This window comes from Plectrocnemia conspersa, unplaced genomic scaffold, assembly GCF_051122295.1.
Source record: "Plectrocnemia conspersa isolate PC_06_02 unplaced genomic scaffold, ASM5112229v1 ptg000005l, whole genome shotgun sequence".
In the NCBI taxonomy this organism is placed as follows: Eukaryota; Metazoa; Arthropoda; class Insecta; order Trichoptera; family Polycentropodidae; genus Plectrocnemia; species Plectrocnemia conspersa.
In genome coordinates this window covers 30,013,295-30,032,415 of record NW_028277169.1, presented here as the reverse complement: position 1 = coordinate 30,032,415, position 19,121 = coordinate 30,013,295, and the positions used below count along the sequence as shown (strand labels likewise).

General features: G+C 28.4%; 1 protein-coding gene across 3 annotated transcripts in view; it reads left to right on the top strand.

Moving 5' to 3' along the window:
- Nucleotides 1-19,121, top strand: part of LOC148235412 (nephrin-like) — a 630,188-nt gene that overhangs the window by 569,614 nt on the left and 41,453 nt on the right. For all 3 annotated transcript variants that reach the window (XM_088186958.1, XM_088186959.1, XM_088186957.1), the window contains exon 8: nucleotides 12,866-13,019. In XM_088186958.1, the coding sequence (XP_088043084.1) occupies nucleotides 12,866-13,019 (154 nt within the window). The remainder of the gene's footprint in view (nucleotides 1-12,865; nucleotides 13,020-19,121) is intronic.

Sequence of the window (19,121 nt, the reverse complement as noted above, 5' to 3'; positions counted from 1 at the left end):
AATCAAAAAGCGATGTTAATTCTCAGAAATATTAATTTCGTTTGTATTTTTATTTTTAACTTTAGGCTATAAATAAAGAGCTTTGAATTACAAAATAATAATTTATTATGGAACAAGTCTATATACATGATTATATTCATAATTGATACTAAGCAATATATTGCTTTCAAGAGCTTTCAATCACGATATCTTGACTGATTTTGAAGTATCGAAATATCTGTATTTTAGTCTTAATAATACAACATATTTTCGGTGTAGTACGGAAATATTAAAAGATATTGTTTAAAAACTGTTTAGTATGACAAAAGCGAATGCCTTTATATAATATTTAAAGAACGGATGATACTTAATCTATTATTATTTTCGACTTTTTTTTAGTAAATTTGTTTTATTTAAAAATTATAATCGAAAAAATTTAGTAAATAGCTTTACATTACAATATTATTATTTGCCTTTTTTATATATAATAAATATAATACAATGCCTTAATAAAATATTATAAAAACAGTGAATATAGATAGAAAAAAATTGTAGTCACAAAATACGATTTGCAGTTGCACAAAAAAATTTTTAGTGATTTTTATTTTGCCATAACAACGCGATATTACCATAACAACGTGATTTCAGATTGTTATTTGAACGTAAAACTATCTTAATCCATCTAAAGAAAATACTTAAATCTAACATTTAAAATCTTAAAATATTAAATAAATTTTCCCGCTTTCAACTTATTTTTTCAATATTTATTACAAATCATGATTTGACAAATCAATAATAATACAATTAAACACTGTGGGCACTGTGCAGTATCACTAGGTCAATGATTTCTAGTTTCTAAAAAGAAACTGGAAGTCACCGACCATTACCGGATTGTCGACACTGCCCACCGACTTCAAAAATTGCTTAATTAAATAGAAGCTATGTCGAGAATGCAATAAATTGTATCCCTAAGCTCTTAAAAAATGCATTATGATAAAATTACGAATACGATTTTTCTCCAAATATTTTAGAATTTTTTAACGTCACTGTTGCAGTGGGAGCCCTTGATACCGAGCGTTCTCACTACGACAGTGCCGACACTTAAATAGGCGCCGAATATTTTAAATAGGCATTAATTTTTATTTAAATATTGATAATTAGTCGTGTTTTCTTTGCTGCTCAGTGTTGCCATATGGTGAATTTCCAGTTCAACTCAAAAGACATGAAATCGTGCCATCGCGGTGAAAACGCTCGATTACCGAGCGTTCCCACTGCGACGGCGCCGACACGATTTTATTGCTTTTGACGTGAATTTTTGCCTTCTGAGAAGTGATAATTGTTTTTGTGCTCTCCTATTGACCAAAATTCGGTTTGAATATACTTTGATCAGCCCTCTTATATTTGAAGTCCATAATAATATTGGTAATGATAGCTATCATATAATTAAAACATAGATGTGAGATGCGATATCTGTCTGTACTTCTTTCGCTTTCTGTGAGATGAGTTGGCTTAGTTTGTATTTTCGACTTGCCCTAATGAAAGCTCCTAAACAATAATTAGTTTTAGAACTTTCATTAGGTTAGGTTTGGGTTTGAACAGCAAATAAACGTTTCGCAACTGTCAAATTGAGTTTCGTAGACATTTAAGTGCAGCATATTAACGCCTATGAGTTAGATTATATTTTCACTAATAGAAATGTATATCTACTGGTGAAAATATGTTTGGACTTATTTATATACATATTTACTAGTAAAAATTTATTCCGATATGATTTTATTTAAATGGCATATTTTAAAAAATATTTTCGGGATAGATTCAAGATTTTTCTACCGATAATACAATCAAATTACCGATTATACAATCTACAAAAACATTAAATTTATATAATTCAGCTAGTGCTGTTGTTGATTTTTCGTTATTTCTTTGCTTCTTCCTTAATGCTACTAATTTACATTGGTTGAATATTTTTCTCATAAATAATGTTTTCTAAACGTTCAAAAAGCAATAAAGTCAAAAAACAATAATTTGCACACAAATTTTAACACAAACAGAGCCGCGTCAAAAACTACAATCTGTTCCTTTGAATAAAAATATTTATTGCGAAAGTGTTACCTAGAAAGTAAATGCTTTTGAAGGCAATGTTCCGTTCCTTTTATTTCTTTTGTAATGTGTATTAAAAAGGGCTAAAAGAACTTATACTGTTAATACATCAGTACATAGGCACATATTAAACGACTGTAGTTTAGTTCAGGCTCATTTTTTGCGGTTGGTTTTTACTTTTTTTGATTTTTTCTAGAGTTGAACCCCTCAAAGAGAACAGGCCTCGGGAATTGTCCCTCTCTGTACGTGTCTTATCCGTATTTGTATTCTAGTGTTTTTTTGTTAGGAGCGTTATGATACAATTCATTGCATTTTTGACGTAGCGTTTACTCAATTAAGCACTTTTGCTTCTATGATGAGATGTCAATCAAAAGATTTTCACTGCGAGACTTAGATTTTCCTGGAGAGTCGCGATCGCGTCCCTTATTCTTAACTTAAGCTTCTCAATGAACTTGCCAAACACAAATATGTTTTCGGTTGTTTTAGCGATAGTTATGAGGAGCTGGAAAAAATTATGTGGGATGATGTGCATTATAATTTTTTTTTTTAAATCGTTAAAAGGTAAATAACGAGATTTCTTAAGGTCGACCAAAATAAAATATTTTTCACTAATAATAAAGCTTATTTACACTGTTGCAAAATAAATATAATTTATTCAAATACCTGACTTTAAAAAGGTAATATAATGAAAACTATTACTTATACGTATATATATTTTTCGCATGAGCTAGTGAATTTTTATGTTTTAATTTATTATAATTATAATTAAATTAAACGAAAAAATCATCCGCAGTTTTAGATCTTATTATTTTTTCTCCTGAGAAATTATAAGAAAAACGTTTTAATCAAGCGACCAAGTGGAGTTTTTTTTTCACACCCGCTCCTTTTTTAACCCCCTCACCCCATAAAGCGTGCAGCTTTCTTATGTTCTCGCTCAAATTCGGCCCCGAAAACGGATTACTGTTTTATCATAATCTCATTAAAAATAAATCTGCCACGACAGGCCAGACAGACAAAATAAGGTCGCCAAAAGTCGAGTTTCAAAAATTGTTTTAAAGGAGGAGATTACGGCGAAGGGCGCTATAGTGCTGTTGGAAAACCCCGACAGATCAATCTCCTCTCAAAGTTTTCCTGGCTCACCGTAGGGATAACGTTGACGAATCCCGACGTCGAAAGTCTGCGCGAAACAAAAAAGGGCATAAATATTTTTACGCGGCGGATCGACATGGAAATCTGACAAACTATCCGCCCACTGAAAACATTTCCATGTAACAAAATATAGAATGACCCAAAAATATCATATATTTATTTGTAAATTATTATTAGCATTTTTGTAAGTAAAACTGTTTTTTAATAAACATATACACTAAAAATTGATTCAACGATCTTGTTCTCTCCTCAATTTAATTATAATGGAGAGCCCAAATTCTTTTTATTAAATAAGAGCCTAAATAAATAATTATAGTAATGAATTTTATCGTTAAATAACAAAAAAGTATAAGCATTTATTATATATACTTATTATCCTCAAGTGAAAAAGGTTTTCTCAATAATATATAATTGTTTTATTAATTCTCTAGTCATCAAATCTTTTCTCGAGTATCCGCAATATTGAACTATCTGAAACAATTATTTCAATAATATTTTGACATTATATTGTCTTGGACCACTCCGTAAGCAGGTAGTATCTGTTTACGTATACGGAAAAAAACTTTTCCACTTTGCGCACATACGCTTAGTATAATGTCCGACCGAAAATCTTATGGTTTCCATTTTATGGCACTGGAATTTATCAGAACCGACGAAGCGACGCATTTATTTCGCACACTTGATTACACTTTTATTTCGCGTATAAATATATACTTATTTATTTCCTAATTTTCTTATAAAACACTGCGCAACAAACGTTACATGCTCGAGTACACAATCGTATTTCGATTATGTGTCTATTTTTTATTAATACAACATACATAGACACACGCACATAAATATTGTTTATGGCGTATAAAAGAAAAGTTTTCCGAACGTTTTTACCCACACCTTTCCTTTGATCGTGGACCGTTAAAACAGCTCTTGTTAAACTTGTATGTTATATGTATTACGGTATATGCTCTCGAGCTCTACACATTTTAATTGCTGAAATTTGCATGTTTTTAAAACATGTCTGATTTTTATGTTTCATTATGTTGTGTACATTGCAATTTATTTTGTATGCTAAAAAAATAACGTGTTATTTCGACGTAAATAGTGTATGAAAAGAGAATTCGTTAAGTAAATTTAATATTTTTGCGTTACTTATTAATCCATTTAATTAAAATGTTCTAATATATATATATGCATATATTATATATTTTAAAGTGAACATATAACTATGTGAACTGATAATTTAAAGAGACTTTAAATACTCCAAGGCATTGCTTTCTATTTACTTCCAGTATATTGTTATTATTTCTGAGGCAAATGCGTAAAACTTTTTTCAAACAATGTTACTTATATATATTTGTATGTGCAACGTCTTCAAATATTTAATGCAAACGTCTTCGTTAACATATTTCAAATTAAATTTATTGAGGAAAATAGTAATAAATGGATTTATGCCTCACTTCCTCAATTTAATAAACAGTATAATATTTACGTTAAATTGTTGCTAATAATTTAATTATTATAACCAATAATTATTCAAATAAAATGGCAAATTATATTTTATTTATATATAACATAACTTTTTTCAATATTCTAAACATAAAGACGGAATAGCGTAGTCCGTAACGTCTCAGACTAGTAACTCTGATATTGCGGGTTCAAACTCCGGCAGCGTCACTCTAATTTTTATTTATAAAAAAATGCGCTGGTATAAAAAAACCAGTCCCAGCTGCAGTGACCTCTTTTGCTTATAAATTATATTACACATTTATAATTATTAACATAGATTTCATCGATTCCTAGAGTAGTAATTCATTATGTCTGATTGACTAATTCAGTTGATACAGATTTACCCCACTGTAACGCATTGGGCTAACGTCTGTCAGGATACAGCGGAAGATTTAATAACAAATAAATAAATATACATATATTTATCGTTTATGTAGTAAAAAAATTATTCTTGTTATTATTTAATTTAATTTTGCTAATAACAGCAAATTATTTGTAGTGATTTTATGCTGTTTAAATTTACATATTCTATATAAGGGGTATAAAATCAAAAACAGCAAACTCCTATATTAATTTAATTTAAATTGTTAATTCTATTATATTATACAAATAATATAATTTGCTATCATCATATGTATAAAAAATATATAAAGCACAAAACTTACTTAAAAGATTCTATCTTACAGTGTGCTTTTCTATCATAATTGTATTTATGTATAAATAAGTTTGAAGCACCAAAATCGTCTTAAATATCAAAAGTGGTAATCTTCCTTTGTTTTCAATCGTTTTTGGTATAGAATCAAAAACTGAAAACTCCCATATTTATTACATTTGAAATGATTATTTTATTTGATTAATTACATAATATAGTTTTTTTATTTGAACAATTATTTAAACTACTGAAAAATCATTTAATGATCGTCTTTATTATAATCTATATATATAATCAAAAACTGCAATCTCCCATATTAACCTATTTTTTATAAATTGTAATATATATAGTTCTTTCCTCTAACATAAATTTAAAAATGTATCAAATTTCTAAATCCTTCGAAAATTAAAAATGGTGAGCTTTTTTAAATAACCATATCTTATCACTATTATTATAGAATCAAAAACAGTAAACTCCCATATTTATTGAATTTGAACTAATATTTTTACACGTTATATACTGTTGTTTGCACTTTCGGTATAAATTTAATTATGTATCAAAAGTGATCTATATGTTTAGTATAATTTCATTTATGTATAAATAAGTTTATAGCACTAAAACCGTCTTTGATATCAAAAATAGCAATCTTCTTTTGCTTTTAATCGTTTTTGGTATAGAATCAAAAACGGAAAAAAAATATTTAATAATGCACAAATTATCTCTAGTTTACTCTTTTAACATAAATTTAAATATGTATCAAAAATAATCTAAAGCTCTCAAAAATAATTTTAGAATTATATCAAAAATTTAAAACTTTCTTTGTTTTTATCATTTTTAGCAAAGAATCAAAAACGGCAAACTCCCATATTTATTAAATTTGCACTCATAAATAAATTTTATAGTACACGTGATAATCTATTGATTTTTTTTGCATAAATTTAATCATGTATTTAAAATCTCATGAACCAAGAACCAAAAAACCATTTAAAGATTAAAACATATCAAAAATGTTGAACTTTCTTGGTTTTTAATCACTTTTTTGTATTAAAAAAAACGGGCAACTCCTATTTTATTTTATTTTATCTGATAATTGTATTTGTTTACAAATGATATTTTGTGTATTATTTTAATTATATATCAAAAATAGTTTGAAGCACTGAAAAATCATCTGAAGATCGTCTTTAATTTAATTTAATTTATAAGATCGTTTTTAATTTAATTTAATTTAAGAGATCGTCTTTAATTTAATTAAATTTAAAAAATAATCTATAATTTAATTTAATTTTAAAGATCGTCTTTAATTGAATTTAATTTAAAAGATCGTCTTTAATTTAATTTAATTTAAAAGATCGTCTTTAATTTAATTTATTTTTTAAATTAATCAACACCTTTAATTTAATTTAATTTAAAAGATAATCTTTAATTTAAAAGATCGTCTTTAATTAAAAAACTCTCTTAGTTTCTAAATGCCTATAGTATATAATCATAATCTCTTAGTTTTCATTAGCTTTTTAAGCTTTTTCGTTAATTTATCTATTTTAATTGTCATTATCATTACTAGTTATAATCTTACAACGTAATAAAATGTAAAGCAGGAATTATTTTTTACAACCCTTAAAGACTTAGTTAAGATTCCTTATAATATTTATTATGCTTAAATGAAAATCAATAAAAGTGAAAATATAAATGCCTTTGAGTAGTGAGTTAATTTATACACATTTATCAATTATCAATTTGTTAGTATACACCTAGGTGTGAATCAATTTTCAGTAGTTTTTTATAATTATTTCTGTTGGTAATTATTAATTATTAATTTATATTGTATTTATAATAAATTATAGAGAAAAAATCAGTGATTTTTAACGTTTTATTATGATTTATTTTAGTACTTTTTTGTATAAGTATGTTTTAATAATTTATTTTAACGAATTTCCATCAATAAGTTTTGTTAATTTATTTAACATATTTTTTATATGTATTGTATATTATTCGGCTTTTGTAGATATTTTTATATCAATTCAAAGGCTCTAAATGTTTCTTAATAAATATTTTATTATGTTTATTTAATTCGTACTCTTTAATTTATTGGTATAATTTTCTATAAAACTCATTTACAATAAAAAATATTATATAAATATAATATGTTTATTTTTATTATTTCTTTAGTTATATATTATAAATATATATAACTTTCTCAGGTACTTCAAAACAGTGAATGATTGACTACCGTACATGTACGGCAATACAATATATCTTTAGTTAAATAAATATATAGTATAGGTTAAAATGTTTTTTAACGGAAATTTTGGATAAAACAAAATGAAAATCCATACTAGTTAAAAAATTATGTTTAATAGCTTGAATTTATATTAACTTCTGCTGGCTTTGAAGCGATAGTTTTGATGTTCGAATTGTTCCATCTTATCATATACCATAAAAATAGTTCGATTTGTGATACTTAAACATTCTTTTTTTATTAAATATGTATGTATGTTTGAAAATTCAGATTTTATTGAAATATGTCTCTGTTAATTATTTATATATTTACAAAAAAAACTGATGAGATTAATAATTTATTTATTTCATACAATAATAACCAAATAATTGGCTCACGAAAAAACTGTGCATTGTTCGTATTTATAAAATTAATTTATTTTACTAATTATTCAAAGTCGAAAACAACTGTCTAGACAACATTTAAAAACCATCCCCTGTAATAATTGTTTCGCGTCATTGTTAACAGTGGTAAATGTCTAGTAATTCTGTTTTAAATTGCGAATTCCCTGATTTTAATTAAAAATAAAATCGATTCCCACAGCTTTTATAATCCAAATTTATGGGGGGTAGAAATTAATTATTAGACGTATTAAAAACAGATATTTTGTAAGTAGATGATAATGCAACAGGAGCACCTTGATTATATTTTTAAACGTCTAAGTCGATCCTTTTTATTATGATACACAAAGAGCGAGGGGTGAGTGAAAAAAAACAATTAGAGAAGAAGGCTCAAAGAGAAATTTTCTCCGTACAAAACAACTTTGCAAACTCTCAGCGGAAATACCTTCGCCTTTACTCGACTTGTGAGCTTATATTTATATATTTTTTTCGCTCTTCTCCTTCACCAATTCCATACGTACAATGGTGGAACGGCGATGGTATAGTGTAAATCCCAGCGCGAGATTGTCGCGTTTTAACCCCTTCGCGAACGAATAAGAAAATAAAACAAATTGCTCGCTCGTCAAATTAGCGAAGGTGTCACGGCCAGAACACACTCGGTTTTGATCGTTTCAGCCGAATCCCTAATTGCGGTCCTTTGATTCGAGGCATTAATAAAAAAGTTTTTGAGAGAGATGATCCACTTTAAGAGAGAGTTTTCTGGTTAATCCCAAGGAACTAGATTTTTCCCTATTAAACTTAAATACTATATATGAAATATTGATCACATATACAAGTTCAATTTTAACAATATTTAGCTTATTTATATTATTAAATTTAACATCAGATAAATAGGACTGAGTGATTAATATTTGTATAAGATAAGTTCAATACGATTAACATATAAACTTATCGTTAATTTTGGTTTAAATCGCAATATTATAATCTTAATAATTTGCTATGTTTAGTTGTGATTTCCGACTATTCAAATATAAATCAAAGTTGAAAAGAAAACATTTTCTACCTTCTTAGAATTAGTCAAAGGAACCGAATCCTTTGAGACAATCTTTAATAGGTTTATTGAGGCACAAGAAGTATATTTAGAATATAATTAAATAAAAGAGTAAAGCAGAAGGTGCATCACAAAAAATAGTCTCAAACCTTAATTACTTGACATTGTACATGAATCGAAACAGTCTCTGAGTATGGCAGATAGGGCAAACGTGATTGTGACATAACTCGATCGGAGAGAGGTCTCCAGGCGCTTCGTCTCGGGAATTCGAAGAATCCACGTTTATGACTTGATAAAATTACTATCAGGCACCGATCCGGCCCTGGTGGTTTCGTCTCTCGCGCCAGGTGAAATCGTCTAAGAGAATTTCTGTGTATTCCTCGGATAACACACACCGCCACACTTGTCCGTGTCACACAAGTGTGTCGTGAGTAATCATCTCCCACCTAGATACCTAAACACTGTTGTAATTTAAGACTAGAATATGTGAACTATCATAGAATCTCCCCAAGGAACCAATTTTGGGTCTAGCGTAATTTATTCCCGCATTATGCTCGCCTTTAACAAATCGACCGCTACTATGTTTTTTTAGCATTTTAACGCTCAGACCTTTGAAACGGTAAAACTTGGGGTTGTTCAAATATGTAGTACATAGTATGTGCTTATATTGCTTTTCTTTGAAAGAAGATTTACGCAAATGTGTGAGTTTTTAAAATGCATGGAAAAAACCTTTGAATATGTTTAACTTAAATGTATTTTAAACCTCTTGTAACATAAAAGCGATTGTTAAGGCTTACAATAATGCCTTTTTGTTGGTTAATGCCAAAAAACGTGCAAATATTTGTTTTATAAAGATACAAATAATTTCCAATTTAACCTAAGATTCTCTAAGATCCTAAAATGTTAACAAATTATAGCCTTCCATATTGCTTCCATAAGTTTGTATATACCTTATATTTGCAAACACAGCACAATAATTTAATTTTATATTTTGTATATATGTTAGTGAATGTGTTTTACTAGTGCAGTTAAATGTTCACTGCCGTTCAATCCGAATATATTTACTAGTTAAATATAATTTTACTGATAGGCGCTAGTGAAATTATATGCTGCTTTAAAATCCTTGTGAAACTTAATTTGACAGTTGTCCATTTACTGTAGTGAGTTAATCTTATGTATTTTTACATAATTATTTCTACTGTTATTATATTACATTTATAATAAATTATTTAAAAAAATCAATGATTTTTAACGTTTTATTGCTAGATTTATTTTACTACTTTTTTGCATGTTTTAATAATTTATTTTAACGCTTATCGTTAATTTATTTTACATATTTTTTATATTCTATTCGGCTTTTTTTGATTTTTTTAATATTAATTTAGAGGCTCTCAATATTTTTTTATAAAATTATTATAAAATATTTTTTGTATTATATTCTATAAAAATCATTTACATTAAATCATTTAAAAATATTATTTAAATATAATGTTTTTTATTTCATATATCTTTAGTTATGTAAATACATAACTATCTGGGGTAACTCAAAACAGTGAACGATCGATCGCCGTACATGTACGGCGATACCGCTCGAAGGGCCAAATCCAAACCTAACTTAAACAAATTAACCAAACTCAGTATCACCTAATAAAGTTTTAAAAATAACCATTTCAAGTTTAATTAGGAAAATTCGTTTGAGCTAGATTAGGGTTTAAACTTGCATTAGGTTAGGTTTGAGTTTGGTTTAATTTATTTTATATATTGTGAGCAGTGGAATTGTAAATCAATTGTAAGTTAGTAAAGTTATATTAGTAATACACATTCACTGTGACGTAAATAATAACATTAAGGAAATAAAATGCAGCCATATTATTCGCAAACCAATTTTACACAACGGTTTTTTTATTTATATAAAATATTATATGTATTATTTTAATAATAAACTATGTTTTAAATGTTAGTTATGTACTTTTCAATGATTTTTTAACGGATACGATACTAGTTTTTTTTTTTTATATAATCAAAATTTTGTCTAATATATATCGTTTAATGTTTTTATGTTGATTTACAATACAATATTCATTTAATATCTTTTTTGTACGATTATACTTTAAATTTGGCACACCGTACGCTTGGCACTTAGGGCGTTTTAAAGCAAGTATTTTAAGAAAGATAAGTAAAGAGTTAAAATTCATCTAACTTGAAACACATACATATATAACTGCATACTCAAAGGCAACAGTCAGGTAACTGTCAGGTTTCTGAGTAGTGGATGTATCGGAATATAATACGTTGCATCTTGTGTTCGACGTTAATATCCTGAAAGTTCTATAAATTTCCAATATCCATTTAAAATAATGCAACTATAAATCGAGAGTGTTTCTTATTTTATTAAAAAAATACAACTACTTTTTATAATGGGTTAAAGTAATAACTTATCAAGTTACATGCAATAAAATCAAAATATTATTTTACAACACTGTTATCATTTTAGACCAACAACGCGGGTTTCGTCTACGTCGTTTCACCTTTTTTGCCTTTCGAAGGCGGTGACAGAATCCCTCAATTCTAAAATCAGTGTGTTTATACTGACTTTCAAAAGGCATTCGACATAATTTGTCATGAGCTTCTTTTTCGAAAGTTAAGAACTTTAATTTTTAAAACGGTCTTATTTGCTTTTTCATATGACATGCCAAAGTGTTTATTTCTTCATTATTTCGTTTATTTTTCTTCGTACTTGTTTTGATGTCTTATTTTTCTTATCATAATTTCACAAATTAAATAGAACACAATTGAGCTAAAAAATAATGCAGCGATACGACTAAAAAAACTTACCTTAGTTGTTGTAATACACATGTGTCTTAAAATTCACTACATATATTAACTAATACTTTATTTAAATATTTAAATTTCATTCTTCGCGTCTGTACGATACGCCAGCTCGTAGCATCCACGAATATAGCTTTATTGTCTGGAATCCGAGTGAAGCGAAATACACATTGTTGTTAGAGAGAATTTAAAGAAAATTTGTGAGATATCTCTACAAATGGGAGAACGGGTTATATCCGTATTTGTAGGAGCGTTTAAATAAAATTTATTGCATTTTTTACGTAGCGTCTATCAATGATACATTTTTTAAATAAATTCTTGGCGACTTTCGGTAGTGAGTTTTAGAATGCTTTAAAACGTCGCGATCGCGTCCCTTATTCTTGCACGTTGCGGCTAGGACGTCAACGCTTGGGAATGCCCTTCTTGCACGAGTCATTCAGCTTCTCAACGAGCTGGCCAAAAACAAGAATAGCTGAAAAAAATAGGATAGTGCTAATATATTTTAGGTATACATAATTAATGTTTATATAATGACCATCATGACGCATTAGGGAACCATGTTGGTCAGTTACATTTATAATAAAAAATAAAAAGGCTAACGCCTGTGATGGTACAGTAGTGAATTTAAACGTACAGTATAACCATTTATACTGAATTTCTAGTCGTTGAAATGTGACGACACCCTTAGGAGAAGATAAAAATAACAATTTTATACACAAAATAAAATTAAATAAACGAATTAATCGCCGCGTGTTTAATTACTTTTTTATAAAAATCTGGCCGCGATAAAGCCCCGAATAACGTCAATCGCCTGTCAGACGCTTTGACATTTCAGACGCGCGCCAGTCAAGGGGTTAAATTCGCAACACAAAAAATATAAACTCTCTCATTTCTGAGTACGTCTGGCATTTTTACATTTAAATGTTTATTTTGGCATCGCGCATATTTTTTCGCGTATTTTAATAAATATTATCTCCATTTTGCAGATCCACCAGGGGCTCCTTACATCGAAGGATACGCGAGCGGTGAAACGGTCCGCCGAGGGCAAACAGTCGAACTGATATGCAGGAGTAGGGGTGGCAACCCTCCGGCTCAGCTGGTGTGGTACAAAAACTCGGATCAGATACAGATGACTTACAGGTAAATGCTATTAACTTTTTTATGTGGGACGGGGAGTGAAAAGGTTAATACGAGACAGAATTTCGCTCGATTTACAAATTAGGGTTGAATTCTTGATACTCTGGTTACATTATTTCACTAATACAGGTTGATCAATTAGGAAATTTCTCTATATATAAAAATAGCACATTATCATATATTTTTATTGTCATTAATATATACAAAACATTTAGTGAATTTAATGTAAAATTTTATAAAAATTTAAGCAATTGCATGATTTTTTTAAAAACACTTCGTTCAAAATACTTTTAACTTCTAAACGTATATTGAGCTATAGTCTAACATTTTAACATATGTTAAAACTAAATTTTAAAAGACATTTTTTTGTTACACTAAAAATAAATAATGGCTTTCGATATTTTAAAGTCATGGTATTTTCTATTGTAATATCTTTCTTTGATTTTTAGTAAAACAGTGTATCAAACCAATTTGAATTAAAAATGTATGTTATCAGTTTAATCAGATTTTAAAAGGACTGAAACAGGCTATTTTTAAATGCCCATCGAATCTAAACATTACATGACATCTAATTTATAAATGCTTTATTGTATATTAATAAAAATATTACATATTAAAAATAGCAGTGGTTTTTTAACGTCATATTGTCATTTGATTAACGTCAAGTTATTTTTAAAAGTCATATTTATTACAAACCAATATAGCTTAGAATTTATTTTTAATAGCTTTTATATATTAGTCTACTGCATAATTCCAAATTTTTCATTATAATCCACTATTTTCTTTTTAAGTGAATCTTGAACAAAATTTTTGTATTTGTATTTTTTTTTAGCAAATTTTTTTATGGAAAGTGTTTTGTTTTTTCTCCACTGATATATCTCAAATCTTGTGGTTCAATATTAATAAATAAATAAAATTGTAACAGTTATATGCAAATTTATTTCCTCTTAAATTTTCTCAATATTTTGTAGTTGTTAATGGCAATAAAATCTAATTATTTTATATTGAAAAATAAATATATAAATGGTATATCTGTAAAAATGACAATATATTTAACAATGTTTATTTTTAAAGTAACCCTGTGTATTAGACAACACTATAAAAAAGTATGGGTCTAGTTACCGTCACCAAAAACGTCAAATTCGCGCTATTTAGTTTGACTTTTACATTTGTAAATACTAATCAATATTTACTTTCTATATTTCTGAGATGAATCTTGGAATCAAATGTCCTAATTATATTCTTCTTCATATTAATATGAAATAAAAAAAAAACATATATTATTTGATATACAATTCTTAATGGCTAAATTTTTTTAAACTTTTTTTGTAATGTTTGCTTAAATAGCAATTGTTTGATATATTTTTGGTGCACTTATTAGTAGCCTATACTATTAAATAAAATAAAATAGTATAGACTACCTATAAAACTATCTCATTTTAATTCAGATTTCACTTAAAGGATCTTAAAATATACCCAAACTATTCATTAACTTTAACTTTTAACACTAGCTTTGTTTGTAATCGGTTATATAATATAACATAAAATTTATTCCAATTGATTTTAGCATATATAAAAATTTTAAGATATATGTAAAAAAAACTTGAGTAAAAAAATTTAAAACGTTTACTTATTGTTAAAAATATAATTGTCACTAAGTAACGAAGTTAAAAAATAAATGTTTATACCACATAAATATTACATAGAAAGTTTATATTTTTTTTAGAGTTATATAGAATTAACATATTATTTAGTCAAAATCATTAAAACTTCCTATTCATATTTTAAAGCACTTGAAAAAACATTTTCGTAGTGACTTTTAAAAACACAACTCCATAAAAATATGTTTTTAATGATAAAACGTAAAGTGTATTAAATCGATATTTATACACACTTTTAGGTAGTGTTCCTTCTCGAGAATTTTATGCAAAAAATGCTAAATCGAAAATTCCCCCTTCTTGAAAAATTTGCTGATTTTTCTAGAATTTTTAAACAGCCTTTTTCGTTAAAATTTAATTTTTAAGAAATATTTTTTAATACTTTACAGCGTCTGAATAAAAAGGGTAGGTCAGTGCCAGATGCTTAGAAATATTCATGCTTTGAATAGAGGTTGAAAGTATGATATTTAAATGGCTAATTTTGTATGATTTTTCTAACATTTAATTTTATTGATTTTTTTTATTTTTGTAATGACCTTAAAAAAACAACTCCATAAAAATATGTTTTTAATGATAAAACGTTAAGTTTAATGCAACAAACTTGTTCTGCAAAAATCGATATTTATACACACTTTTTAGTAGTGTTCCTTCTGGAGAATTTCTCAAAGAAAATGACAAATCGAGAATTCTCCCTTCTTGAAAAATTTGCTGATTTCTTAGGAATTTTTATAGAGCGAGCCCATTTGAATTAAAATTTAATTTTTAAGAATTATTTTTAATACGTTACAAACACTGCATAAAAATGGTGGGTCCGTGCCAGATGCTTAAACATGTATGGCTTTTTGAAAAATTTAAATAGAGGTCGAAAGTATTTAAATGATTTTCTTAACTATTCCAATCGGCCTTATTTTTGCCTTATTAATTTAAGATTTATAATAATAATCATATAATAAAAACTGCTTTATGTGGGAATCGTCAGATTGCGAAAATGTATTAGGGCTTTTCACAAAGTTTACAGAATTTTTATAAACTTAAATATTGTTTTTTTTTAAATAATCCAAATAGTTTTTTTTATAAATACAAAAAAATGTAATATTTTCGAAAATAAATCTTTGGTTACGTTGATAGGTCCATCTATAAGTCGTCAATACATGATTTTGAACACGTGTCCTGGAAATAATTGCTCAAAAAGGAGGCAAGGCGTAAGTCTGTGTAGTGAAAAAGTTCATGGAGCGACGTAGTAGTCTGAGCGTCGATGTGTAGTGGAGTCCAGTGTGTAAAGCCCAGTTTTGTACTGTGAAATATACACCGTACTACGAAGTATACTCACTCCACATGTTGAAGGGGTTAGTATAAATGCGGCTTTCTTCTAGACAGCTGCTAGGTTCGTGGGCATAGTTCACTGGACTTCAGATATGCGTGTGAGGTGTATCTTGGCGAATGTAGTGTTTGAATCGCTACATAGCAATAGCTGTTATTGCTAATTTTTCTATGATTCGATTTTACATACAGGAGCATGAAATTCCTTTTAACTCGATGCTTTGTAATCAGTCGAAGTAGATCTATTCATTCTGATCCTTTGTAACAAATCATTATTCTATTGAGGTGTGCTCTCTTTAATAATTATATATTTCTCTATTCATTAATAATATAAAGTTATCTACAATAATACATTACATGTATTTCTCGAAAAACTGTTATATAACTAAACATAATTTCAATTTAACTTGGTCAAGTAATGTGATTCTAGGCAAAGCTGCGCATCTTTATTTCGCCTTTAACTCCTCATTAATATCCCTATTGCTTAAAATATAAAAAAAGCTCCGGAGATTAGCGGCAGCTTATCGTGCCACCGATTCTGCAACAGAATCAAAAAGTTCTACCCCGAGCTCGGAAACGAAAAACATCGGAAACGTATAAATTTGCATTTTTATTTAATTTCACTGTCTGCTTTACATAAAATGGCTGACTGCCGAATCTCTCTCGTGCTTTCTCTTTCGCTCGCTCGCATGGATAAATCATCGAATTGCGAACTCGGATCTTACGGACACAGCCTCCGGATCTAAGGAGATATGCTACTACCACCTCCGCCTCTTCCCCCTTTTCTCTCCAATTCCTCCATTTCACTACACCAGAGCGTGTCGCGATAATTCATCAAAAACAGACCGAGTTATTCTTTTTGATTACTTCTCTTCTAATTGTTTTCTTAAGAGAAATTTAATTAAGAACGGCGAAGATTCCATTCGGGACCCCTGGGAGATTTCCTATATAAGATGTAGGATACACAATATACATTTACGATTTATTATATTGCAAAATATAAGAACATCAAAAAAATGTTTTATAATCGGCGTTTTTGTGATTTCTTGGCGATATTAAACTTTTCTTATTTAATGAGAAAAAGTTTTGCGTTATTTAATGGCACTGTTAACCTTTATATAGATTATATATTACTTTTTCTAGATACTGTATTTAAGGCATAAAATTTATTGCGTTGTATTTTATTGCTATTTATAAAATAATATATAATATCTATTAAAAACAAGATGAAAAAAAGTAATAATATATAATCTATATCAAGGACAAAATAGCGTAGTCCGTAACGTCTCAGATTAATAACTATGTGGTTGCGGTTTCGATCCCCGGCAGCAACTCGAATTTTTATTTATAAAAAAATTGGCCTCAGCTGCAGTGACATCTATTGCTTATAAATTGTGTTACACATAATAATTTGTAATTATTACAATATAGATGTCACCGATTTCCAGACTTTCAGTCTACTTACTTGTAGGTATTCATTATATCTGATTGACTGACTCAGTTGATACAGATTTATCCCGTTGTACAACGAAAGATTTAATAAAAAATAAAATAAAATTGTGTTCAATAATGACGAACAGTTATAAAAATATTTACTACGATAGTTAATGTTTACATTTCATGTCCTATGTTTGTTTTGAAAAGTATGTGACGATTTCTACTTCTGGGGATTAAAATATAAATTTTTCTTTAGGGTTGATTCTTTGTTCGACTTTATTGAAGCGACGTTTTATAAACCAGAATTACACTATTCGAATAATTATATGTGTCAAGATCATTGGACAAGTGGACGTCATATACACAGATTTTGAAAAAGCATTTGATAAAGTTAACCATGCTTTACTTGTAAAAAAGTTATCTAATTTCGGGTTTTCTGAAGATCTCATAAATCTATTCTCAAATTACTTGACCAATAGATATCAATTCGTCAAGTATAATAACTCTTTTTCAGAACGATACAAGACCCCTACTAGAGTACCTCAAGGATCCAATTTGGGTCCATTGCTGTTTTTATTGTTCGTTAATGACATAGAAACAGTAATAGAGCATTTAGATTTTTTTATTATATGCAGATGACTTGAAAATTTACAGGAAAATGCATTCGATTTCTGATTCCCTCGACCTACAGGAGGATCTCAACTCTATATGGAAATGGGCTTGCTATAACCAATTGCCTTTCAGTGTAAAGAAATGTCACACAATTTCATTTTCAAGGTCGTTAACGCCGGCAAAATATTCATACCATCTAGGCGGATATTTTCTGGAAAGGTTTTCTTCAACTAAGGATTTAAGAGTGACTTTCGAAGAACGTTGGAAATTTAGTCAGCACATTGCAGAGACTCATAGCAAATCCTTAAAAACTCTCGGTTTTATCTTGAGAAATGCGCGCTACTTCAGGCATACTTTAGTATTGCGCACTCTTTATGATACTCTAGTCCGCAGCATTCTAGAAACTAGCTCCATCATTTGGATCCCAGGCGTAATGAATCAATGTAATGAATTGAAGCTGGAAAAAGTACAACGTAAATTTCTTCGATATTTATACTTGAAGGAATACGGGTATTATCCGTTCTTGTTTCCTAGTGCTTTTATTTTAGGAGCCCTGGGATACGTTTCTTTGTCGACTCGCAGAAGTGTTTATGTAATTAAACACTTCTGGAAATTGCTCAAGGGCATCGTAGACAATCCTTCAATGCTCGAGCAGCTTCAAATGTGGGCTTCTGAAGGTGGTTATAGTTCTCGGTCGCGTCCACTATTCTTACCTGTAAAGTCTAGAACTGGAGCACTTGCCAACTCTTCTCTGGCTAAGGCTATTCATCTGCTCAATTCTGTACATAGAAATATTGACATTTTCTCTTGCACATATGGAGTTTTGGTTCAGTTCGTATGGGACAATGCACACCTGTTAAGGTGATTTGTGTCTGTTATTTTATCTTGTTTTTTATGTTTTTACTTATATGCTTTGAGTGTGTGTGTAATTATACGTATATGAAATTGTATGTATGCATACTATATATTTATATTTATTGTGATATATTTACACTTTTGACTATCGTGACGCATTAGGTTTACCTGTCAGGTCACGATGGTTATAATTTTAATAAATTTTAATAAATAAATAAATGTG